Raw genomic sequence first — 26,598 nt, forward strand, 5'->3', positions numbered from 1 at the left:
TCTCACGGTTCAACCGCACTCCTACTCTTGTCATTATTGTTTGGATCGTTGGATATGTGACATATGTCATTTACAAATTATCACCCTTGTGTTTCGATGAAAGAAATCGGTTAGGGGTGTTCGGTTCATTTTATTGAAATTAATATATCTACTTGTTTAAGGACTTTTGTAACTACTTATTCCAGTTTTTATTTTTTTGACAACGCGGGCTTATATGCCTTACAAATTAGTATCTATTCTAATAAATCTCAGAGTGAGCCAGAGTCGAACCCGGATGTCCCGGGACACCAGAAGATAAGCCCATCACTTGGGCTATCCAATCGTGCTCCTTTTTAGTTGCGCCTTTTCTAGAAAAAGTTAGTCTCTAAATAATTAAATTCTTTTTCTTCAAAATACATTTTCAAACATCTTAATAAAAAATACCCTTTTATTACTAATTATAATATCTGATGCATATGAATAACTAGTTCAATTTAACGAATTTATAGGGATTGCGAAGAAAATGAATCATCAAACTAATAATTTTTCAAAAGGAAGGATTCTGGTAAGAAAACTTCTGTAACTGAAACTAAATTTCATACAACGAAAAGTAAATAGTATCTATATTAAATCATTAATATATTTATAATTTATCCGATTAAAATTAGTTTATGATTTTTCAATTATTTCATTAAGAATATTATGTATTTTCTCAAAAAAAAAGAATATTGTGTAATTAATACTCCCTCCGTCCCATATTATTTTTCCTGTTTGCTTTTATCACGTTTGCCTACACACACTTTTGATTATTAATATCTTTAATTTCATATTAATATCAAATATAAAAACTTCATTGCATTAAAATACTCGTGAATACGAATCCAACGAAATCAATCACCACTATATTTAGTCTTATAGATTAGAGATAAATTAGTAATTTGTCTCATATTGTGAACAATACCGACATATCAAACGACAAAAGTAAAAATGAACGGAGAGAGTAGTTAATAAGGTTAAGTTTCAGAATAAAACTTACAATAATTAGAAAAAAAATAATTTTTGTTTAAGTCGGACAAATTATATATATATTTCTTCCAAGATAATAAAACATACTTACCTTGATCTTTTCTTTTTGTCATAAAACGGTTGTATTATACCAAGAAAGAAAGTTACAAATCCGGATGAACAGAGTTTCCTCCGTTCAAGAAGGTATATTATCTAACCGAAAGTATGTAAATACTCCGGAAGCTTAGATAACATAGCCTTTCAAGTCAGAAGAGAAAACCCACAAAAAGGGCCTCGTTAAAACCCCTCAAGAGCAAAACCCTGTGGGAAAAAAACTCAAGGGGGAAAAAGAGTGCCCTACAAAAATTACATTGATTACAAAACAGACTAAAAATGATGTCTTCTATATTCCTTTTAATCTATGTTTGTAGCTCAACTGTCTTGTACACCAAGATTCGCGTCTTCTCGGAAGCAGCCTTAATAAATAAATTCTTAAAATCTTTTTCAAACATCCTGAAAATAAGACAAAACAGAATGAAACGAATGTGAGCGAATTTAAAAAAATTAAAATAAAGACATAAACGAGCCAACATTATGGCACTTAAATGCCTCTATGGGCCAATAATGCCCCAATAATGGTCGCCATAAATGGTACTAAAAACTTTAATTAAGAATAATTAATATCCTTAATTAAGGCACAATTATCGCCAAATTAGCTCTTCTTCTCCACCCCTTCTGGACCTATCCATCACCACCATGGATATGACCTTGTTAGGCAAGAAGTTCCTACATTCATAAAAATTAGCAATACCAGAACAACACAAATATATATATAAATATGGATGAATATCAAAATATAAGGAATAACGACGACAAATAAAGATTAAATCAAACAAAAGAAGTAATTCAATAAGCAAATCGTCGATTGGCTTCGTCGACATCGATAGGCTCGACGATAAGAAAGGACCTAGAATCTCCGACAAAACTCACTTCCCGAAGACAGATAAACAGTGCTATTTTTAGATTGCCAGAGAGAGAGAGCGGAAAGATACGAGAGCCGGAAACCGGAGGCGACGGCAACGGCCGGCGAACTTGACAGTGAAGTCATGGATGGACTGGGCATTACTGGACTGACTAGCCATGAAGTGATCCGATCTAACACTCACAAAAATATGACTACTTGAAGAACTGGGCTTACAAAGAATCCAAGAACCAAGAACCCCAGATGAAAAAGGCCTAGATTAGAGATGTTCAAAAAATCTGAAATCTGAAATCCGATCCGATCCGGGAAAAAATCTGAAAAACCCGATCCGAAAAAAACCCGGTCTGATCTGGCCCGGTCTGAAGATTTTAAGTAGACCCACTATTTTTCAACAAAATCCGGCCCGGCCCGATGTCTGAAAAATCTGGATTAAATCTGGATTTAAAAAAATCCGGATAAAACCCGGATTTTAAAAAATCCGGGTAAAACCCGGATAAAACCTGAATATTAGAACTGTTATTTTACAGATAAATATGATACGTGTGTAGCCTCCTATCCAGAGTTCCAAACCCAACCCATTTTACAGCCCAAATACAAATAAATACCAGCCCACATCCATGAACATGAGTCCAGCTTTAAAGTCCAAACTTAACCTATATTCTTAGTCTATGCACTATACAGTACGAGTTACAAAATAGAGGTGCGCAAATCTCATCGCTAAAAACTCGAGGTCGAGGTCGAGATCAACGCAAGGCGGTTAGGAAACTGAATCCCTAAATTAAAGCTCACGATCGAAAATCAAAGCCCTCAATTGACCCGAAATCGAAGCCACGATCTCCCGAGTCGCGAATCGGATCCCTAATTTTCGGATTACAAGGTATCCCCAATATTTGTATACCCTGATTTTTTGTATTCGTATATTTTAGTTATCTATATATCTTGATCTGTATATTTTAGAGCCGTTGTATTATTTTGTTTTCTTGTGTGTTCGTAGCCGTTGCTAACTGGTACTTTATTGGGTATTGAAATAGAGCCGTTTGCTCTTTATCCTATAAATATACAACTGGTATAAATTGTTTAATCCATTGTGTTCCATAAGTTTACAGCTATATACATATTGCTCTCCGTGTTTACAAATTATTCTCTACTGTTTTTGTTATATATGGCATCCTCAAGTCAACAAACACCTTATGTTACAGGGCCTCGTGTGACTTCTTCGATCCCAACAGCTTCTTCTTCTTCTTTTACTGTGATTCCACACAATCACAGAGCTGATGTTTGGGCTCATTTTGATTTAGTGCAGCTGCCGGATCTAGTAGAGAAGGCGAGACATAGACTTTGTGGAAAGTTGTTCACCACTAAAGAAAATTCAACACTTGATAAGCATCACAAGAGGTGCGAGGCTAAACAAAATCCTGAATTTTCTCAAGCAAGGATTGATGAAACAGGGCGTACATGGACTTATGATCAGAATTTGCAAAGGGAGTTGCAGATGAAGTGTGTCATAGCTCGAGGTTTGACATTCAACCACTTTGATAATGAAGATACAACAAAATATATACATCAAGGGTTGCAACCATGTTATCAAAAGGTCAGTAGATCAACTACTCGTCGGGATGCAATCAAAGGGTATTTAAAAGCAAAAAAAGCTATGATCAAATATTTCAGCCGATATGAAGGTAAAGTAAGCTTAACTTCTGATGTTTGGACTGCTGGTCAGCATTTAAATGTGTCTTATATATGCATAACATGCCATTGGATTGATCATGAAACATGGGAAATGTCAAAACGCATTATTTGTTTTGAATTATTTGAACTCCCTCATACTGGTTTAGCTATTTATCAATTAATCATGTCATGTCTTAGAGAATTTAAAATCAAGGATAAGATTATGAGTCTTTCTTTTGATAATGCTAGTAATAATACATCTGCAATTAACATGTTGAAACGAGATTTAGATCCATTTTTAAATGGTGAATTTTTTCATAGTAGATGTGTATGTCATGTTTTGAATAGGGTTGTTCAAGATGGACTTGAAATGGTTAAACCTGTTACTTCTAAAATTAGAGACCTGTTAAATTTTGTTTATGGCTCGGGGAAAAGGAGACAAGATTTTAGCAAATTTGTACGTGGTCAAGGCCTTAAATTTCTGAAACCTAATGTTGATATGCCTATTAGATGGAATTCAACCTATAAAATGCTAAAACGTGCGTATAAACAAAGAGTTGTTTTAATGGAATTCCATAATGCTAATAATGGACAAGTTGTTATATGTAGTATTGATTGGCTTAGAATTGAAGAGTTGTTGAGCATTCTGAAATGTTTTTACAAGTCGACAAAAAAGCTATCCGGTGTTTATTATCCCACCACTCCATTAGTTTTAGAAGAATTTTATTTGATTTCAGAAACATTGAAAAATTGGCATGCTAATGATACTTGGCAACCTGTTATATATCATATGCGTTCTAAGTTTTTAAAATATTATGAAGAAATGCCACAAATGTTTTGTTGTGCAGCGGCTTTAAATCCCAGAACCGGTGTAGATGGAGTTGAAAGTCTTTTAGAGTGTATTAATAATAATTTGGGGATTAGTATTGATTATACAAATGCAAGTATTCGAAAGTTTAATGAAACACTAAATGCATTTTATGATCATTATGATACATTATACGGAGCAAAGCCACGTGATATTCCTGTTGAAACCGGTAGTAGTAGAGAAATTGCACTTCAATTAGCTATTTCACGCAAAAAATCTAAAACTATAAGTTCAAGTAGTGAATTGGCAAAATATAAAATGACTGATTTCGTAGGTGAGCAATTAGATATTCTGGAATTTTGGAAAAGTCGTTCATGCCATTATCCTATCATGGCTGCAATGGCCCGTGATATTCTAACAGTCCAAGCTAGTACAGTAGCTTCGGAATCTGCATTTTCTTTTAGTGGCAGGGTGTTAAATGAAAGAAGGAGTCGACTGAATCCACAATCCTTGGAAGTGTGTATATGTTATAAAGATCACCTCGATGCAGAAAAAAGAAGACAAGATGTTGTCTCCAGTGAAGAATCTTCAGGAGAAGAGGAAATTTTCACTGAAAATGAAGGGGATTCATCCTAAACAGAGCATTGCCTTTCCTGTCAAGGTAAGAATCTGTGTAAGCATCTGTGTTTGATGTTATTTACTTGTATATTCTGCTCGGCAGTTAGCACAGGTAGCAAATCTGGTTGGTCAGTGATTTGTGATAGATATAACATGATTTGAAAATCTGGCTAGTCAATAACATGATTTGTAAAAAGAGGATGAATCCTGTTGTTGGCCTAGTATTAATCAAGAACATGAGCACATTATTATTGGCTTGCACACTTTACTACAAATCATCACTCGATAGCCCTTGGACTTGTAATTTAAAAATTTAATATGCTTAACTTTCTACTAGTACTGTACATCTGGGTGTTTTCTTATTTCAATAGTCATACTTATTTGTGTTTGTTTTCATGTGTATTTGATCTTCCTTGCTTGCTCTTTCTTCTACAATTTATTTCTCATCAGCTAGGCTTACTATCTTTATTATGTTACAGGTAGGAACCAGGCTCTATATGACAGTGATTCTCATTAGATTCTGGACTTCTGGTGAATCAAGGGACTGAAGCCAGACTGAACTTTGAAGCTTTCCGATTATGATTAGTTTTTAATTTATAAAATGCTTCTTATATTTTGAATTGTAATTTGCAAGTTTTAATTTAAATTGTAATGGATTATTTTTTTCAAGATATTCTAAGTTCTATTTTTTTAGTTCCAGTAGATTGATGAGTAAAAAGATTAAAAAAAAATTATATTTGACCAAATTGACCAGGCCCAAATAAAATCTGGTCCGACCCGGCCTGGCCTGCAGGTCCTAAACAGACCTTATAATTTCCTGACAGGTCCGGCCCGGCCCGGCCCGACTGACAGAAAAGTTTGGCCCGGATATTTAGTAAAAAACCCGGACATTTTTGAATCCGGATAAAACTTGGTCTGCCAGGCCATTTGTGCACCTCTAGCCTAGATACATACATGGTCTAATATTTACCTTGATCTTAATTTCCTTAGTATTGAGGTGGTGACTAATTTTGTTCTGTAAAAATAAATTGAAGAAAACTAGTAATATTTATTCCGAGCACATTCAAATGTTCGACAAGTCAAAGGATAAGGAGTATTTAAATGATGGAAGAAAGTGTTTATCATAGGCCCATATATTATGGATCAACATGATATCACAGACTTTCTTTCGCAAAACTAATTATGATATAATGGGCAGAGGACCTGAGTAGGGATGGCAGAAAAGACCGATCCGAATGGATACCCGACCGTTTCGACCCGAATGGATTCAACCGAACCCGATATTTTGGATTTGGATTTGGATTTGATTTTTAGACCCGAACGAGTTTGGATTTGGATTTGGATATTAGGTATTCCGTATCGAAACCCGACCCGAAATCTAAATCCGATCCGAACCCGATCCAAACCCGAAACCCGAAAAAAAATCCAAATAATATATATTATAAATTATATATATTATATATAATTTTTTGGTCCATGATATATATCAATACTTATAATTTAAAGTTATTATTTAATAATATATATTATAATATATATTAGTAAATACAGGAGTATATGCTTAGTAATTAGGAACTTGACGTGCACATACAGAGTACAGACGGTCAAACTCTCACCTCCCTTCATTTTTATCTCAGCAGTCACCCCTTTTCCCCAATCTCTCACAAACTCGTATACGTAGAAATCAAATCACAATCAACGGCTATGTCTTCCCAATTGCAACAAGCAATACTCCAGATCACGAAACCTCATACCACAGCCGTCGAGTCACAAGCTCCGGTGACCACGCCGGCGTACCGGCCTCGCCGTGCGTCGCCCCTGGTCGGAGCTCGTGGACTGCTCGGCGTTCTCGAAGCCGGACTCGATCTCCGACGCTACCACTCGGATCCGCAGCTCTGAAATTGTCCACTGCGTCTTCCCATTTTCGCTGTTCTCGCTCTGTATTCGGGGTTGGATAAAACCCGAACCCGATCCGAAATCCGTTGGATCGGGTTCGGGTTTTGTTTTTCAAATCCAAACGGGTTCGGATCGGGTTCGGGTTTGGTGAAAATTTTCGGGTTCGGGTTTGGATATCACAGATATCCGAACCGACCCGACCCGTTGCCATCCCTAGACCTGAGCCACTTGACACTTATCCTCGGCCATGAAACTGTAAAATAGATTCGTATATTTTGATCCATATTATTATTGAAAGCAATATTAAATTTTTTTAATAGAGCACAGATTCGATAAAGTATGAACGGATCGAGCTAGCAAGTAATTATGAATCCAATTATATCCAGATTTAAATTTTTATACAAGTAGGGAAATTATGAATAGAAGGGCCTCTTTGATACAAATAATCTCAGGGCAGAGTAAACCAAAACAAAAACTAGCTGTAAGAAATCCAATAAAAGCTAACTGATCAGCTCAAAAGATTGATTTGGCACGAGCTCTAGGAGAGAAGACAGAAGCTACCGACTGAGCCAATCCTAGTACAATTCCTGCTTTCACTTGTCCCCTCTTGGGTATAGAACGACGCCTCACAGCGTCGTTTGATAAGTTACCGCTGCTGCTGCTCATCGAAAACATTCTTACAACGTTAACGTTGGCCATTGATAGTTAATAAACCTTGTCTACTTGTCAAAAAAGATGTAGACTGTGTGAACTGAAGTAGAGAGTTGAGAGTTGAGAGAGATGCACAGATGATTTTAAGTAGAAATAAAGAGTGTGTATTTATATGCAAAGACTGCCGCCGATGCCCCACTCATCACTTGCCAACAATAACGGCTTACCGTTAAGAAATGATTTGAACTTCCTCATGCTTTTAATATTTTTTTATTGTCTTTGTTAACACATATTTCTGATCATTAATATATTTAATTTTGTATTAAAATTAAATAGAGAAACTTGTATTTATAAATATGAATCTAACAAAATCACTACTGATTATAATTTTTTAAATTAAACATAATTTGATAATTTGTCTCGTGTTATAAACAGTAACTCCGACAAATCAAAAGTGAAAAGTTTCCCGAGACGGAGGTTTAGATAAAAGAGGCTGCTAAGTTGTAGTGATGTGACATATCGAATACAAGGGGATCGGAACATCATGTGACTATGTACATCGCACTAGCAATCTTTTTCATGGATGCATTTACCCACGTGTTGACTTCAATTTCATGTTTTCATTAGTTGAGCGTGCGCACTCAGCTTATCGCTTCATTATCGGAGATACCCACTTGGAGCGTTGCGGGGGCGTATATGCCCAGTTATCTCACGAATTTATCATTTCGATCATGCGGTCTAAGGGTAAAAAGGGCCCCTCATCCCCTCATGTAAACTTCATTTTTTTAGTTATTTATATTTAACTTTTACAAAACATATTTTAATAGTTTCTATTTTGAATATGTATAAAAAGTTATACAGAATTCATTTACATTCTTTCCACCATTCTATTCCTATAACCCTTAATTAGAAACTCAAATCTTTTATTTTGTCCTTATCATATCTATTTTCTACACAAATTTTATCATATAAAATTTGCGCCCACTTATTTTTTTCAAAATCCTCTCTCCTACATCCTATTATATTTTTTATTTATACTCATTTCATTCCATTCACCTCAGCCAAACACAACATAGTGATTAAATTATTTTAGCTTCTGAAATGGTGATCATAGGTGAAGATGGTTTGAGCACTTGTCATATGCTTTGAAGGGAGTTAGGTGTGCGTCAGGGAGTTATAAAAACATCAGCAGGATAAAAAAGAAATTATACATAACTAAAATTTGAACATCTTGTATATTACTACTTATACAATCATTTTTCGCCTGTTAAGATAAAAGTATCAGTAGTATATGTTATTGATGAATTTTTCTACTATATATTCCTCACATTAAAATTTTATAAGTCCATTGCCGAGTTAAAAAAATTCTGTTTGCTACATAAAAGAGACAACTGTTTAAGTCTTATTTCTGAAAGTCACTCTGTTTGATCAGCTCGGTTGTAAAAGAAAAGTATTCGTCGAACTATGCAACTAGAAATCTGTTATGTGAATTGTTTTGCCGCAAAAAGTATATGCCTTCACATATGATGCCACAAATTATAAACTAACATGAAATGAAAAATCTGTTTCTTTTATTGCATATGATGTATTAATTCTTCAAATTAATTCCATCAATTCTTATACATGTATAGATCTACGCATAATTAACACACCACTTCTACAAATTTAAGCTCGCAAGACCAGGCTAAAGTGCCACCATGAAAAATATGGATGAATATATATAGTTGTGTGATGATCTTCCTTGTTACAAGCATCTCTGGTTATCAGAGGAAGCAAGCAACTTTCCTCCAACATTAGTACAAACTGCTTCAACAGGTTTGCTCTTGTAAGTGAGCTCTACATCCTCCAGCTTCACCCCACACGGAGACGCCTTGCTGCATTCTAGTTTAACTCCTACTTCTGTTGCTGATGTCCCATGAATATCTTGGTACGTCACACCGCTGATCTTTATGTCCGAGACCTTTAATGTAATACCATCAACAGAAAACCAGGAATGAATTTAGAAATATCAGTTTATGTTAACACGTTGAAATAGGTTTTGGTAAGACCAGTAAACAATACCTGATGAGGGCAATTCTTTTCGCCAGGGCAGTAATTTTGGTCGATGATAACAGGATTTTGGACGTCAACCATTTGTATGTGCTGAAACAAAACGTCCTTGACGAAGCCCTTGGTTGGCCTAGCCCATGTTTTTATTCTCACACCATTTTCAGTCCCGGTGAATGTAACCGACTTAACTGTCACATTTTGAACCCCGGGCTCTTGTAATTCCCATCCTAAACTTCCAATACTGATTCAAACATGAAAAACAATCGATGATTAGAATTAAAAAATAAGCAGAGCTGACCAAGCAACATATACTAAATTGTTATTGTTAGTAATTTTATACCTGATTCCGTGACCTGGGCCGCAAGCTATGTTTTCGATCCACACATTAGAGTTGCCAGGTCCCATAGAGATGCAATCATCCCCAGTGCTAATATGGGAGTTGAGGACCGTGACTCCGGACGAGGATTGCAGATGAATTCCATCTGTGTTGGGGCTTTTGCCTGATGCAGAAACTCTTATACCATCCAACTTCACGTCGTGACAACCGTCAATCACTACGTGGAACATCTGACTGTTTAACGACGCTAGCCCACTGATTATGATCTTGTTGGAATTGTAAAAGGCCAGGCTCTGTCACAACAAAACAAAAACCAGAGATGAATGAACTAAGTTCAGTTACAGACTTACTATGAATGAACTAAGTTCAGTTACAGACTTACTATACTTCTTTGCACCACGCCCGTATATACCGATAAATATGGAAATATAATAATTATACTAAATTTCTTGAATAACTTCTTTTTTAATGCTTGCTTGTTTTGTGAAGCTAGCTAGGTTCATGAAAACTGTAACTTGTAACGCACGCAACAGCTTTGGTTATATGGAATTTTAAACAAAGGTCCGTTATCTGTGCCGAATGTGTGAACTCGGAAAGAAATATTAGTGCAACGTATTTTTTACTAATATGACTTATAGCCTTACAATTTGAGTATTTGTTCTTAGATATTTTTGAGGTGACCACTGGGCTACCCAATCGTGCCCATTAGTGCAACGTTTTAAGAATTGAAAAAGAAGTTTATGTACCGTTATTCCTTCGGGACACTTCTTTCCAGAAGTTTTGCACGCCCAAAGAGACGTTCCTTGTCCATCCAAAGTTCCCCCATAAATCGAAACGCCAGTAACTCTCTCGAACTTAATCCAGTTCCCGGAGCTTCCCAGCACATTGTAATCCGACGGAGCTACTAACGTGCCATCTACACGTATAGTTATTGCACCATTTCTGCAATGTTCACCATAAAAATAGACATTTTTAAGCAAGAACCTGCCCGGTGGTACGTAGATGGTAGCAGGCCTAGTGGTTGCACAAGCAGCTCCCCATGCTCTAAGCAAGGCCTTGGATGAATCAGACTGGCCTCCGGATTTGGCTCCGAAACGAAGAATATTGTACGTGATCGTTGCGGATGAGGTGGATGAGTTAAGAAGGAAGAACATAAGTATGAGATAAAGGGAAGACATGATGTTGATTACTAGGATGATGTATAGGTTTGATACTTTGATGTAAGAAGTTGAAGAGTTGGAAGATTGTGTAGAGTTTGGAACGGTTCGGGGAGTATTTATAGGCTTTCTTGACAGATTGTTGCAACAGTTGATTCCAAACTTTCGTCGTTGTGATGGCATGCCAACCAAAAGTCTCATCTACTGTTTAGCTTTTTCCCCGTCTAGCTAGTCCGAAGATAGATACTAAGTTTAAACTGAACAAAAAATTATATATTGAAACAAAATCAAGAATCGAACATAATTGGTTGACATGCCGATTTATGATTAATCGGAAATCGGAGCAGATTGAAAATCGGATGTATTTTAATATTAGAATATTCTTTAACACTTTGTAATTATAATTAGATTAGTTATTTATAACAAAGTATATATATTCATTATATCATATTTTCTATAAGTAAATATATTTAAAGTGATATAGTATTTTAACTTTAATAAATTATTACATATATTTCGATTAAAAAAATTTATACAAATTCATCGGATTTCAAAAATGAATCATGAGACAACATCATATGAGATTAATGGAAAATTAACATGCTAAATCAAAAAATTTCAATTCATGTATCTATCAAGTCCGATATCTTTATTCAATTCCCTTCACAAGATTTAGAAGGAGGTTCATAGTTAACGTCGACAAATAATGTAAAAAATAATTTAATTTTTGTAACACTTTATATTTATAATAATAAAAATTCAGCACAAGTAAATTTGATAATAACTATTTTCGACATAATCCTAATATTTAGGGCAAAGGTGAGTTTGATAAGTAATCTGTATTTTCTAATCTAGCTGCTTTGGGGGCACGAGGAAAATAAAATTCGGGAGTCAAGCCAACAGGGGCGGAATTGAAGGAAAGATAAGAAGAAAAACCGTAGAAAATCTACGAATACGTGAATAACGACAGCTTGAAACAGGAAAAATAAGATACATATTTTAATCGATGGTAAAACTCATTCATAAACTAAACTCACGAACCATGCAAGCATCTGCTCAAGTTTATAATAGCCCGTGTTCCGTGTTCCATCACTTCCTTATACTGGTTTATAATCTAGGAGTAATTATTAAAAAATTAAGTAAATATTACATAAATTTTCTGGTATTACTTTATATTCCAAAATTTAAAATTTTATAATATAAATAATTTCTTAGCCAAATAATAAGTTATTAATGGCTTTCACCCTCCGAATGTAAAGAATTATTCATATTTTAATTATAGTTTATATTAAATTGAAATTTTATTATAATTGATACTATGACTATAAATGATTTCTATTTTTTCAGAAACTAATGCAAACAGAGAAGGAATTGAACAAAAACTTACGAAAAAATGCGCTAGTTTTTAATTAGAAAAACATTTAATCGGAAAAAAGTTTAAATGACGGTGACAAATTTTATCAAAAACTTCTAATATATATATTCGTTAATTAAATCCAAAAGGTATAATTCATGTATAAATACTATATAATTTCGAATGTTTAAATTTCCTTTCAAATTTTAAGTCCTAATAATTTATATATATATATATATATATATATATGTTATAATATTACATCATATCATGAAAATTTCTTATTTAAATTTTGTATACATAAAAATGTATAAATATAAAAATAACACCATTTAGAATTACCCACAGACTCGTTCTAATAGCTCGCTAATTTAGCTCAGGGAGGGTGGTTCCAAAAAAATGAATGTCAAGATCGTCCGAATGCAATGGAGTCATATCACCTTCATTTTATACTGTCTCCCGGAAAGCCGGGCGGTAATCATTCATTTTACGAGAATGTATTTCACATGATTTTTCATATATTATGCACACATGCGTTCAAACATCGTTTATAGATTTAACCGAAATTAAAGCAGATCAACCAACCAAACACTAGGCAGCGTTTATGTTTTTCTTCGACCTAAGTTGAAGTTAAGGGATTCCTGTAAGGTGAAGTTTGAGTTAAATATAAATTGTCATTCTAGAAATACAAACATTTTAGTCAAATGGACAATGGAGGGTATTTACTCTATACTATTCATTTCTTTCTTTACGCTTTCTTTTTGAATGTTTTTTGCAATTTTTATATCTTAAAACTTATATAAAGTAAAAATATTAATCACATTGAATATTTTCGTCCGCTATATTCATTTTATAATTTAAATATTAATAAATTTCAGCATTGTTTTATTCTACTGTTTTATAAAATTTTCTCAATTTTCGTGTCCAATCTATTTTATTTATTTATAAATAAAGGGACGGGAGCATGACGTAGAGTATCTCCCATGTCAGAAAATCATCAACAAAAGAGTTATGTCATGAATAAAATATATAGTATATAAAAAATGAGCACTCTAATTCACCTTTCCTCTAGTCAAAATATTTATACAATTTAAAATGATAATAATATATCATCTTTGAAGTATAATCAATTAATATTGTCAATCATACCGGAACATATATAATGCCCGACAAATTCAATAAATTTTGTATTATTAATATTTTTTATAATTTAGTCCATCAATTTTAATGAGTAATATTAAAGGCGCTCTTACTTGATTTGATTACAATTTCATTAGATATTTTTCAAATTAAGTTATCTTTAAAATATTGTAGAGCTATGAAAGTTATCACTGTAACTCATCGACACAATGAATATTATTCCCTCCGTCTCATTAGTTTGGTCTTCTATTGAATAAAATAATAGTTATAAAATATTATATCATTTTAAAAATAAACTAACATGGTTAATATTTAATTTTATATATCTTTAAATATGGACAATAATTTTAAAAATAATAGCGAATATTTTGATTGAAATAAGTACGCAAGAGCATCTTCAACCCATAAAATTCGCGAAATCTTGATTAAAAGCGTGCTTGGAATGCTAAAATTAAATTATTTTAGATAACATGCATAAATTGCACAACTCCAATGATACTACCCAACTCTTTGATAAAAAGTTTACGTTTCATGCTAAAAATAATTTTATTTTTAAAATATTATATACAAGTCGATGTTAGATATATTTGTCGAACATCTATATAGATGTTTAGTGAAATACCGCATCATCTATTCTCATATTTAAATATTTTATTCTACTAATAACAATTTAAAATAATCATAATATATATATATATATATATATATATATATATATATATATATTAAAAAATATAGACAATCATTATTGTCACTCACATGAGAATAAAGCCTGTTACAGATTTAACAAATTATACATGATCAATGCTTTACATTATTTTAGCGAATCAATTTAACAAATACAGTAAAAAATTGCTCTAACCAAATTTGTATTGCTAATTAATGTAAAGATGTTTTATTCTTATGAAACCGGAAACTCTCTTTTCTTAATTGACTCTCGCTTCTGAACGTGGCCGTCCCTTCTAGAGTTCTAGCTACGTCAACTTTCCATTTAGTTTGGTTCCACCAGTTTGAAGCATTTGACTTTCATTACAAACAAATCATGGTTATATACGCTAGACTGTTATTTTCAAAGTAAAAAAGCTTTATCTGGTTAAATTAGTTATATACTGTTAAGTAAATTCATAATCACATTGCATAAATTGAACTTGGCCGAAATAACAAGCAACAGAATTCATAAAACTGGAAATGTTCATCCCATTTCTATGCCTCTCCTCCGGAAAATCCTATTTATACACACCCAACTCTTACCTAAATATATACCAACATTAATTTCTTGCTTAACAAGAACATTTTTATCCAAACTCCTATCCAGTTTAACACCGAAATTAAATATATATATATTAACTGATTTCGAATTAGTAACCTCAAGATAACGACCACCTATCACATTATAATGGCTAGCATAGAATTATTTAAACTTATTGCTGGAAATTAATGTGTCTTTGGGCAATAGAGCTTCTGGTTTCTTTTGATAAAAACCGACTTCTGCTTTTCTTGACTCGTTTGTGTAAAAAGCATTTATAAAAAACTAAGAATGCTAACTTTTGTTCCAGGAGTTCTACTTCTTTCCGAAACAGTTTAATCACTTATAAATCTTAATTTATTTCTTAATTTTAATCTACTTCTTTACTTTAAGTGAGAAGCACTTTTTTAAGTTTACCCAAACGACCTTGATAATTAAGTAAATTATGATAAACTTTGAGCCGCCTTTTATCTGCATTAAAATTTTTCGTATGCGTAAACAAAATACAAGGTGCTAGAAATATATTATAACCATATATGGTGTATTTTTCTTCGAACATTGCTTGTGTACCAAGAATGGCTTGAAACAAGGAAGCCCTTAAACAAGAAACGTGTATTCATGGCTACATGCTTAAACTTTACGTATGAAAACCAAATACCCTGAAAAATGTTTAGAAATATAAATAAAGCTCGCCATACTGTTCGTCCCCTGAGGGGCGTGGTGCATGTGTATTTAACTTTACGTGCTGAACACTACTCAACATTCATAATTATATGTTGATGTTGTATCATCCATCGGGATATTACTATACGGTAAATAAATTTATGAAATTAATGTTACCTACATATACCCAGAAATGGAAAATTTTGTTCGATTCCTCCTACTTCTATAAAGCATAGCTTAGCCTAACTTGTACTCCCTCCGTCCCAGATTCTTTACGGTTTCCTTTTTGGGATGTCCCATCCAATTCTTTACATTCCAAAACTTACCAAAAATAGTCAATGGGTCCCACCACTTCCCAACTTTTCTTTCCTTTTCACACTACTTTTCCTTCCTTTTCACACTACTTTTACTCCACTATCTCTTTTTTATAATTTAAAAATTAATGGGTCCTACCACTTCATCCACTTTTCTTTCTCTTTTCCACTACTTTATACATATTTCTTAACCTCCGTGCCCAAACCAAACGTAAGGAAATGGCCGGGACGGAGGGAGTATATGGTAAGTCAATCCGGCCAGAATTGGCGGTGTTAATATTTGTTACATTACGTCTATCCACAAATATAAATGAAGATCATACTTAAAAGTTAAAACCATCAGGGAAAGTCGTGGCTGTCAATATTTGAATATAAGGTGATCTGGAAAGTAAACAGTGATATAATAGCTAGGAGGATGTTTGGATGGTGGGTATAAACCAGAATCGGGAATGACAATAAGAAAAATAAGAATGAGGGTGTGGTAGAAATAAATTTATCCATTAAAATGAAACGTATTTTTGGATATCTGGTGGAATGTCCAAATATGATTATCTATCAAGAAAAAATCAAATTATATTTATACAAAATAATATTAATAATTCAAACATTAATATAAGAGGTTTTGATCTCTGTTAATCGATTAATTGATTATCAATCACACGATTCTATGTGAATTAATATATGAATATCCTATCTCCATCGACCGAATTCGTTAACTATCAACCATATACTACGACCCTATATAAATTCTAGAACAATACTCCCTCCGTCCCACTCATTTCTTTACACTTTTTTTTTTGGGGTGTCCCACCCAATTCTTTACATTTCAAAACTTACCAAAAATAGTTAATGGGTCCCACCACTTCTCCACTTTTCTTTCCTTTTCACATTACTTTAACTCCACTATCTTCTTTTTATATATTAAAAATCAATAGGTCCCACCACTTCACCCACTTTTCTTCCTCTTTTCCACTACTTTATACATATTTCTTAACCTCCGTGCCCAACCCATTCGATAAGAAATGGGAGGGACCGAGGGAGTATATTACATCTAAACTACAAGGTAAAAAGAAAGGTCAAGCCTAAGCAAGATCTGGTGACAAAGTGCGAAAATATACCTATTATAATTCGAGGGTTATGTTGTCACACTCCAATTATTATAAAGATAGGAAAAATTTATCAAAACATAGTTCATTACAAGACAGGGTACTCACGGTCCACCGTACATTTATTTGTTGGAGATTTTAAATCACGGATGCTATTATTTTTACACACCCAGGTCGAGGGTGAGCCAGACAATTGGGCCATGTTTTTACGTGACCCAAAATTTAACTTATTTATATGTGTAATGTTTATGGCATGCATTGAAGTTTATCATATAAATACAAGTATGATAAATTTGATCCAGCCAAGCCAAGAGTTGATTCAATTGCAGCAGCGCTTACCTACGTTAATGTATACTCTAACATTTTTCAAATTCCTAAATTTGGATCCTTTGACAATTTCGAATTACTCACTTTTCAAGTTCCAAAAATTGAAAGGATAATTTAAAGATTTTTTTTTCTTAAATTTTGTTATTCCCTCCGTCTGGATTGTATACGGTTTCCCTTTTGGGACGTCCAATCAATTGTATACATACTAAAAATAGTAAGGATTTATAATATAAAAACTCAACTACACCAATTACCTTCTTCTACCCCACCCACTCATTTTACAAATTAAATATTAATTGGTCCCATCACTTCACCCATTTTTCTTACTTTTTATCACTAATTTACACTTTTTCTTAATCTCCGTGTCACTCCTCATACGTATACTACTCAATAGGGACGGAGGGAGTAATATTTTTCTATCTACATATTCACTTTTTTTTTTTTTGAAAAAAGAGAAATTAATTCAATAATGAAAAGCCATACGACATCTATAAGAACAATCGAGTCGAACAAACATAAAACAGATCATATCGCCGATTAATCTAGTCTTTATAAAGACACAATCAAGCGATTTAATTGTTGAAATTAATATATACACATGTAGCCTTCATCAAAACTTCATCAAAATTCGTTTGAGCTATCGATCGTAACTGCAATCCCATATAAATCTTTACCACTGAATCAATTCCTTGAAAATCTGGCAAATCTAACGTCCTGGACATTGAATCACACCAAAACACACCAAAAAAACACACCAAGCTCTCACAAGGAGAGAATAAACAAAACCCAAATAAATTAGGAACAAAAGTCACCCAAAAAAGATTTTATCAAACAAAGATACAATCTTGAAAGATAGAAATCCTTACCTGGGGAGGAGTATTATTGAAAAACAAGAGCAAAACAAAGAAAATAACTGATTTGGGGCTTTCCACTGATGAAAACCGATGGAAGCCCCCCACGACGGCTAGGGAAAAAGAAGGAGCTTGAGAGGATTTTTTTTTGGGTTTTGAGGAGAGTAGGATCATATAGTTATCTACATATTCACTTAAATCTGAATTGACATGATTTTATAGTACTAAAAGGAAACTCATGAAAACCCAAATTATTATAACCATACATTTCTAAAAGATAGGATCCAAATATTTAATGTGGCTTTAAAGGTCTTAGATAACCTACAAATATTAAGAATTGTTTCATCATCTGCTACACTACACAATCCTTTCGATTTCGAACTCATTTGATTTTTTAATCATATCATCCACCTTTTTCTGATAGGCGTCATTCTCCTTTGCTTTTTCAACTTTTCTAGCTCCATTTTCATCTCTAAGTCCTTCAAGCATTCAATTATTTGTATTCTTGACATTCTTTCAGGTTCATTTTTCATAGTAAAGTCAAGAATTTTAATTATCTTAGCTATTGAGTAGGTTCTGATTTTTCATAGTAAGCTCAAGATTTTAATGAATTTTTATTTTTTTGTATTTGCTTATAAATTCGCTTATGTTGACCAATAAAATCTTAATCTTTTGTAGGATTTGTTTAGAAATACAGTTGATAATTATGATTTTAGATAATAACATTGAAGAAGTTAACTCCTATTACTCAACCAATTCATCTAAATACAGAAGTAAGGCGCGTGTTTTTTTGGTGGAGTGTTGGATAATATGCAAGATAGTGGTGTTGGTGGTGCGGGCGGTGTTTTTTTTCTTCTAAAATCGCGAACTAACCCGCGTATGCGGTTTGGGAAAATTCGTAAACCGCAAACTGCACCGCGTAATATAAAAACTGCGTAAACCACACCACAAAATTGCGGTGCGGTGTGGTGTGGTTTATACATTCAAAAATTTATACTTTTGAATGACAGTATAAATATAATTTTAAATTATAAATATTGAAAAATAATTTTTATAATACACACACAAATTTATAGTTCCGATACTCATTAAAAGAAATATAAACTAAAATATAAGTATGATAATGATGAAGATGAAAATATTTCAATACCAACAAATTATTTTATAGAAAACAGATATAATCATAATGTTTAGTTTGTCGTCTTAGAACTAACCTTAATTTACATTATAAAATTATTAAAATTAAGATGAGTAACTTGAACATATATATGCACACACAGGAAATAACATCACAATAAATAATCTATTTATATACGATAAAATATTTTTAATTATATGTGATATAATTTAATATTAGAATATAGCGGCGCGGTTTGAACCGCGCTTTTATGATGTCAAACCGCAACCCGAACCGCACCGCGCGGTTCGTTAAAATTTCAACCCGCAACCGCACCATGAAAAAGAAAAACCGCATTTTACGGTGTGGTGCGGAGCAGTGTGGGCGGTTTGATGAACACCCCTAATAACAGTTATATCCGACCAGTTCCGAATCGATTGGATTTAACCAAACCCGATTATTTGGATCTGGATCTTATTTTTAGACCCGAAAATGTTTGGATCTAGATAAAGACACTTTCAACGGAAAAACATATAATTCATTGAAAGTGACTTAGCACAGAAATGACGAATCACATGGGTTGATTGTACATTCGTGGACATGGAAGCCAATTTTCGAACTTAAAGAAGAAAAAGAAACATTCTAGTTTTATGCAAACAGGTTGGATCAAAACGAAAAACTCAGTCAAAAATAAAGATAATCCTGAAGATTTGCATAAGACAAAGAATGAAGAAGTAAAGCACACTAGATCTAGAAAATAGGATTATTTTGTTTTCTCGTAGGCTTTGTAAATCTTGAGTATATAACCCAGTTATAGCAGTGTTTTGTAGGTGTGAGAAACACCAGCATCTTTAGATTTTTTGAAAATAAAAAATGCTATAAAATGTGCAGCTGTGCATAAATATCACAGATTCTTCTAATATATATCATCTCGGGTGGAAAAACAGTCCACCTGAAATTTTAAAATTGTTGTGCATTTACTTGATTGCTAAACTTTAAAATCTACTTGTTCATTTTTGATTGTCTAAAGAGAAAAAGTTTAAAAATCTTCAAAATTGTATTCGATTCCTCTTCTACAATATTACTTTGCTATTCAGTTAAGAAATAACAAAGTATTTTTACATTAAATTATGCTTTGTATATATATACTAACTTCAGTGGATATATCCGTTAAAAATATAGTTTTCCCAACTACCTTTATAAATTTAACGTTGACTTCTAAAATTAATACGTCAATTTGTAATGATAGTGTTTTCTAAGTTTGGGATGAATTGTTAACATTCAATGTTCCTGACCAAAAGTGAAATTCGAGTATAGTTTTGGGATGCGAAATACGATTTAGTCTATTATATAAGAAAAATAACAATCTAAGCTTCTGCTATCTCATTTGATTCTAGTTTATCTACAATATTTAATATACAAATAATGTGAAAACATGTAATAAAAATTCTTTGAGAAAAAGACAATGTTATATACTTCAAACGAATAGTTTAGTATACCCTAATAATAGTATTATGAAATGTTTCGAGTTATGATACACGGTGACAATGAACTTTACAAAAACAAATTGTTAAATAGATCCGTCGGATGGATGAATGTGGTAAGGACTAAATGGATCATGGTTAGCTTGTAAAGCTATGGAATAAAGATCTATTTATCAGAAACCGAGTAGATATTCAGATAAACACTCTTTGAGACAAAATTATTGAACACTTAGTAAATTCACAAAATAGCAATGAAAAAATTTCGAATCAACTGTTAAAATTGATGAGAAATACAAAGAGTAAAATAACAATACAAAAACCCAAAAACAAGTATAATGATGAAATTATCAACTATACATATGATCCATAATTGAATAGAACAAAGAAAATATTTGAGAAACAACGCTTAATCCCATAGTAAAAATATTGAACATATATGTTCTAAATGATACGATGATCATAATGATATACCTGAAGATGACGATTAAATAATAAGAAATTGAAAATTATGGAACCTTATTTTATATGAAAGAAATAGAAATTTGTAACTAAAGATAACGTAGAGTGTAGTAATTGTCATATAGACTAGTTATCGAATGTGTAATTGTCATATTAGAAAAGTTATCGAATGTGTGATCGCCATTACAGTGTTACAGTTTGGGTTGCAAGCTTATATATCATGTTATTTTCCGTCAAAGTAATGAAATGGAAGAGAAAAAGTGAAGTATTCATTGATTCACACAATGTTTATATACAAATATATGTAGGAGATATAAAATCAAGTCCACAACTGAATGCATATGGGACGCAACAACCCACCACATACTAGTCAAAAGTGCTAATAATGTGGTATACATTATTTATTAACTTGTACATATAAAATCTCGAAATACTCTTTATTTAATGGATGTGGGGTGTTAAAAACACACCGCGTTGAATGGTCGACATCATCGTCGAGCTCACAACCAAATTTATGAGACCTGGGCAATATCCTTGCGCTTCGAGCCTTTTAGAGCATCTCCAATGAGGGTGCTACCTAAAATTGCTTAAAATGACAAAGTATTAAAAGTATTATTATTTTATTTTCTCTCTCTTCATTTGTACTTTTTGTCAACTTTTACACAAAAATTTGCTTCAATGGTTGGCACCCAAAGTTGCCACTTATTTAAACAAGTATAAGTATAATACGATAAAAATCTATATATCTTTAGAGCAATATATACATTTTTTTTTCTATTTTAGGAGGGTGCCAAAATTTGACAATTTTGCTTGGCACTCCTTCCACTCCAATGGAGAGCCAACAAGAGTGTCATGCCACATCATGACACATGACATTTTAGCACTCTTTTTGACATCCCCATTGGAGTTGCTCTTAAAAATCTGATACCATTTGTGGCATCCAATCCCATAACCAGGGGAGGACCCAGGATTTTTTTCCTACCCGGGCTGGAGAAAATTTTTTTGGCTAAGGGACAAAATGTATAAATTAGCTAAAAAAATCGCTTGTAATAGTAGCCGGAGTATAGCTCCATAATATTTTCAATTTCTTTTGGGAATAAAATTTTGATATTTAAACTTTTAATTAAAAAGAATATTATGAAACTAGGGCCGTTTGGGTGAGGTTAAAATATGTGTTTTTTGCTTAAAGTAAAAAAGTGAAGTAGAAGTCAGAAGCAAGTTAAGACTTATAAATGATTAAACTGTTTGATAAATAAGTAGAAGTCCTGAAACAAAAGTTAGTAATCCTAACTTATTTTAAGTACTTCTTGACTTTTTACACAAATTGTACAAATAAGATGCTTCTAACTTATAAATTCAGAAGCCGGCTTAAAAGCTATTGTCAAACAGTGCACGTATACAAATCACTTGGATGAAGTATATATATTACTACAAATCACAATTAAAACATAATGATTAAAACATAATGAGGGGAGTGGCTATTAAAAATTTATAAATAAATTTTAAAATAACAAATCAATATTAAATTTAAAAAAATATATAAAAGCAAGGCAGAGGACTGAGGAGATTGTTTAGTTTCTTTTTAGTTTTGTGTGCTGCCATGTTAAAAAAGTTAAAAGAAAAATTTATGGACCGGACTAACGAGCAGGGCTATTATTATTTTTCACCTGGGCTGGACTTTAATACATACTCCCTCTGTCCCTCTCATTTGTTTACAGTTTTTTTACACTGTTCGACACGCATTTTAAGGCGCACATAAAACATAGTTTCATAACTTATTTTCAAAAAAATTCTTTTTTGTATAAAAATTTAAATACTAAACTTTTATTCAAAAGAAAAAAAAGCTCAAAATAATATATCAAACTATACTTTATGAGAGCATTAGAATGCGTGCCGAGTCCTCGTCCCCCAATGTAAACAATTGAGGGGGACGGAGGGAGTATATAAATATTAATGGGCCGGCTGAAATTCTACCCGAGCTGAGCCCAATCCCAGCCCCTCTTACGGTCCGCCCATGCCCATAACTAAATGTATACGGGTCCCAATAATCCAGAATATATTAATCCTAGAATATTAACAATTTGATATATCTTAGTTATTGACTTATACTCCCTCCATCCCACGTTGGAAGGGGACACGGAGACCAAGACAATCTATAAAAAATGAGTAAAGTTAGATGAAAAGTGGGTAAAGTTGGAAGGGGACACGGAGACCAAGACAATGTATAAAAAATGAGTAAAGTTAGATGAAAAGTGGGTAAAGTGATGTGACCTATTAATATTTAATAATATATTTGAGATAGTGGAGGAAAGTAGTGGGCGTAATAGTAGTTTTTATTGTTAAATATGAGATAGTAGGGGAAGATAGTGGGTGTAATGATGGGAAAAATTTACTATTTATAGTAACGTAAAGAAAATGAGAGGGACATCCCAAAATAATAACCGTAAAGAAATGAGAGGGAGAGAGGGAGTAGTTATGAAAGTCTAGTATACTATTTATCCAATCGAACTATCGAAGTATCAAAAAGTATTTTAGTATTGAGTCCTGACAACTTCGACAACTAAGATAAAAGAAACTATCACTACTAGTTGATAGCTGAAAATTATAAAATTATAAAAAGAAAAGAAGATATTACTACAAATAATAGTAATGTTCCTATAAATTTCGGGCAAGTAAAATATTTTGGGTCCGCATTCCTGTAAATCCGAATGGCTTCTTTATAGAGGTTTTCAGTTTTACGACAGACCTTGGAGAGAGATTCTTCAGTCTATGTTTAAGGGTCAAATCTATGTTTTGAGCCACAGGTACATGCACAATAGCTACGTAGTCAAAATAATCCCACAATAAGATATAGCACCTTCCATACACTACTGATCGGTCCCTTTAATGAATTTTGAACTACAGAGAGCATTTTTATTTCATTTGAGTATTGTTTCTACAAACTACTTCACTCCGTTTATCCATTCTGTACGCGTCTAGCTACGCACGTACAGGATCCACAATGCCGAACCCATACCGAACCATAATCGTATTTACCACCACTCTCTACTTGTTATCAATCATCCAGACTGCTCAATCTGAAGCCCCCAAAGGATCTCCTAGCGGTGGTCGTGATTTTAAAGTTCAAGGGCAAGTATATTGTGACCCATGCCGTGTCCGTTTCATTACCCAACTTAGCACATTTCTCAAAGGTAAATTATCTTTTTACCTTTTTTCATAAGTACTAGAAATAGATGCATACATGTAATTTGTAAGATGTAGATAGCAGCTAATTTGACTGTCTGTTGGTAAATTTGAAACTACTCCCTCCGTCCCAGTCATTTATTTGCATATGGTTTGGGCACGGAGGTTACAAAATATGTATGTAAAGAAAAAGAAAAATAGGTGAAGTGGTATAAAAGAGAGACAGTGGAGTAAAGGTAGTGTGAAAATGTAAGAAAAGTGATGTGATCCATTTGACTATTTTAGATAAGTTTTGAAATGTAAAAAATTTGATTAGACATTCAAAAAGGAAATTGTAAAAAAATCGTTGGGACAGGAGGAGTAATATTTATGCCTACTTATTATCGTTAATATTTCTCATGATTCATGGCTGCATGGTTTTTGTGCATGACAGGTGCCACCGTACGATTAGAATGTCGAAATCGAGAACAAGATACAAACTTGACATTCAGCGGCGAAGCCACCACTGATGATACCGGAACATACCACATAACCGTGGATGATGATCACGAGGACGACATCTGTGAGGTTAAACTGGTTAAGAGCCCTGATCCTCAGTGTTCTGAGATCAATCTAGAGAAGAACACCAGATATGGGGCAAGAGTTTCTCTTGCAGCCAACAGTGGTATGGCTTCAAATGTTCGAATGGCTAGCCCTATATGCTTTCTGACAAATAAAGCACATGAAGATTGCGATGATCTCATTCGCGAAATAGGTCTTGCTCCTGTAAATAAAACATAATCAGAGATGGAGGATCTAGCCTGCCGCTGTGAGTTAATTGAATCTGCCTGTATTTGTAATAAAATGTCAATCGGCGCTTTAATTTATCATCTTGTTCTTATTAAAATATATTAAAAAAATTAATTTTAGTTTTACCGGATAGTACCTCTCGTGATACTTGGGCAACATTATTGTGTGACTGTTTGGGAAGCACTGCTTCCAGCTTCTTTTGATAAGAAGCCGACTTCTAATTTTCTTGACCCGTTTGTGTAAAAAGCTAGAAACATTTATAAGAAGTTGAGAATGCTAACTTTTGTTTCAGGACTTCTACTTATTTCCCAAACAGTTTAATCACTTTTAAGTTTTAATTTACTTCTCATTTCTAGTCAACTTATTTATAATTGTTATTTAACTAGTTTTAATATACTATGTACGTACATACACCAAGTAGCAATAGTTCATCATATTACAATGTTTCAGTTGATTTCATGTGGAGAGACCAGAGAGCATTGATGTTCAACAACTCTCACCACCTAAGATGCTTCTCCGCCTTTTCGCAGGAATAATACTTCCAGGATCCTCATTTGCACCGGCCACCGCTGCCCTGTGCCACTCCTCCACGGTCCAGTTAAAATTAAACATACTGCACTCAGAAAATCCATCAAGCACCCCGCACGGCGGCTTGTTTTTCCGGCGACCAGCTCCCACAGGCACATTCCTAAGTGCCCCACCAGCTGTCCAATACCTCTGGCAGCCCCTACAAAAGTGGCGTGGCTGGTTAACATTATAATTGTTGAAGTAACAAAACTTAGTCTCCATGCTTTTGCATCTAGGGCACGGGATAATTTTATCCGGCTTCTTGTCTATAAGTTGATCTTTTTCTTTGTTCACATCCTCTTCATTCTTCAGCACTTGTGCCCCTTGCAATATTGTCTTCCCGAAAAGCTTGATTTTTGGCAATTCTTTGTTCTTGTGAACTTTGGCCATTGAAATTTTTTAAAAGGACTGAGAAAAAACAGAGGGAGAAAAGAGATGATATATTCTAAATCATGAGTGCCAACATGATCATGTTGGATGGATAGAAGATCTGGATGAGCTGAATATATATACACATGAAACATATAGATTTAGATATATTAACAAATAAAGCATAAAGTATAAAGAGGAGAGGTGTCAAAGCAAGAGTAGCTAAAAGTAAAGGAAAAGCTCATGATCTGACTAGGAGAAGAATCATATACCCCTCACATATGTTGCACTTATGCTCTAGTGTCACACTAGATGACACATTCAAAAATCTCAACTCTAGTCTTTTCTGTAATCCATTTTAATGTGTCCAATACAAAAACATTGTCATATTTAATTGTTAAAAACTCACACATCATCTGTATGGTGTTTTCATAAGATGTTTCATATATCATTTTTTAAACCTAATTATAATTTACAAA

General features: G+C 33.3%; 3 protein-coding genes across 3 annotated transcripts; 1 reads left to right on the forward strand and 2 right to left on the reverse strand.

Annotated features, from left to right (window-relative positions):
- Window positions 1–9,161: 9,161 nt before the first annotated feature.
- LOC108199130 (polygalacturonase) lies at window positions 9,162–11,257 on the reverse strand. Its single transcript, XM_017366872.2, has 4 exons — window positions 10,740–11,257; window positions 9,997–10,286; window positions 9,669–9,897; window positions 9,162–9,567 (listed from the first exon to the last, which is right to left on the reverse strand). The coding sequence occupies exons 1-4, from the start codon at window positions 11,169–11,171 to the stop codon at window positions 9,352–9,354; spliced, it is 1,167 nt and encodes a 388-aa protein (XP_017222361.1). The 5' UTR covers window positions 11,172–11,257; the 3' UTR covers window positions 9,162–9,351.
- A 12,830-nt stretch (window positions 11,258–24,087) lies between these two features.
- On the forward strand, window positions 24,088–25,314 carry LOC108198254 (olee1-like protein). Its single transcript, XM_017366017.2, has 2 exons — window positions 24,088–24,402; window positions 24,828–25,314. Exons 1-2 carry the CDS (start codon window positions 24,213–24,215, stop codon window positions 25,172–25,174), a joined length of 537 nt encoding a protein of 178 aa, XP_017221506.1. The 5' UTR covers window positions 24,088–24,212; the 3' UTR covers window positions 25,175–25,314.
- A 355-nt stretch (window positions 25,315–25,669) lies between these two features.
- On the reverse strand, window positions 25,670–26,140 carry LOC108199002 (cyclic dof factor 4). Its single transcript, XM_017366770.2, has one exon. It carries the CDS (start codon window positions 26,138–26,140, stop codon window positions 25,670–25,672), a length of 471 nt encoding a protein of 156 aa, XP_017222259.1.
- Window positions 26,141–26,598: the final 458 nt, after the last annotated feature.

Source organism: Daucus carota, chromosome 8, assembly GCF_001625215.2.
Source record: "Daucus carota subsp. sativus chromosome 8, DH1 v3.0, whole genome shotgun sequence".
Lineage (NCBI taxonomy): Eukaryota > Viridiplantae > Streptophyta > Magnoliopsida > Apiales > Apiaceae > Daucus > Daucus carota.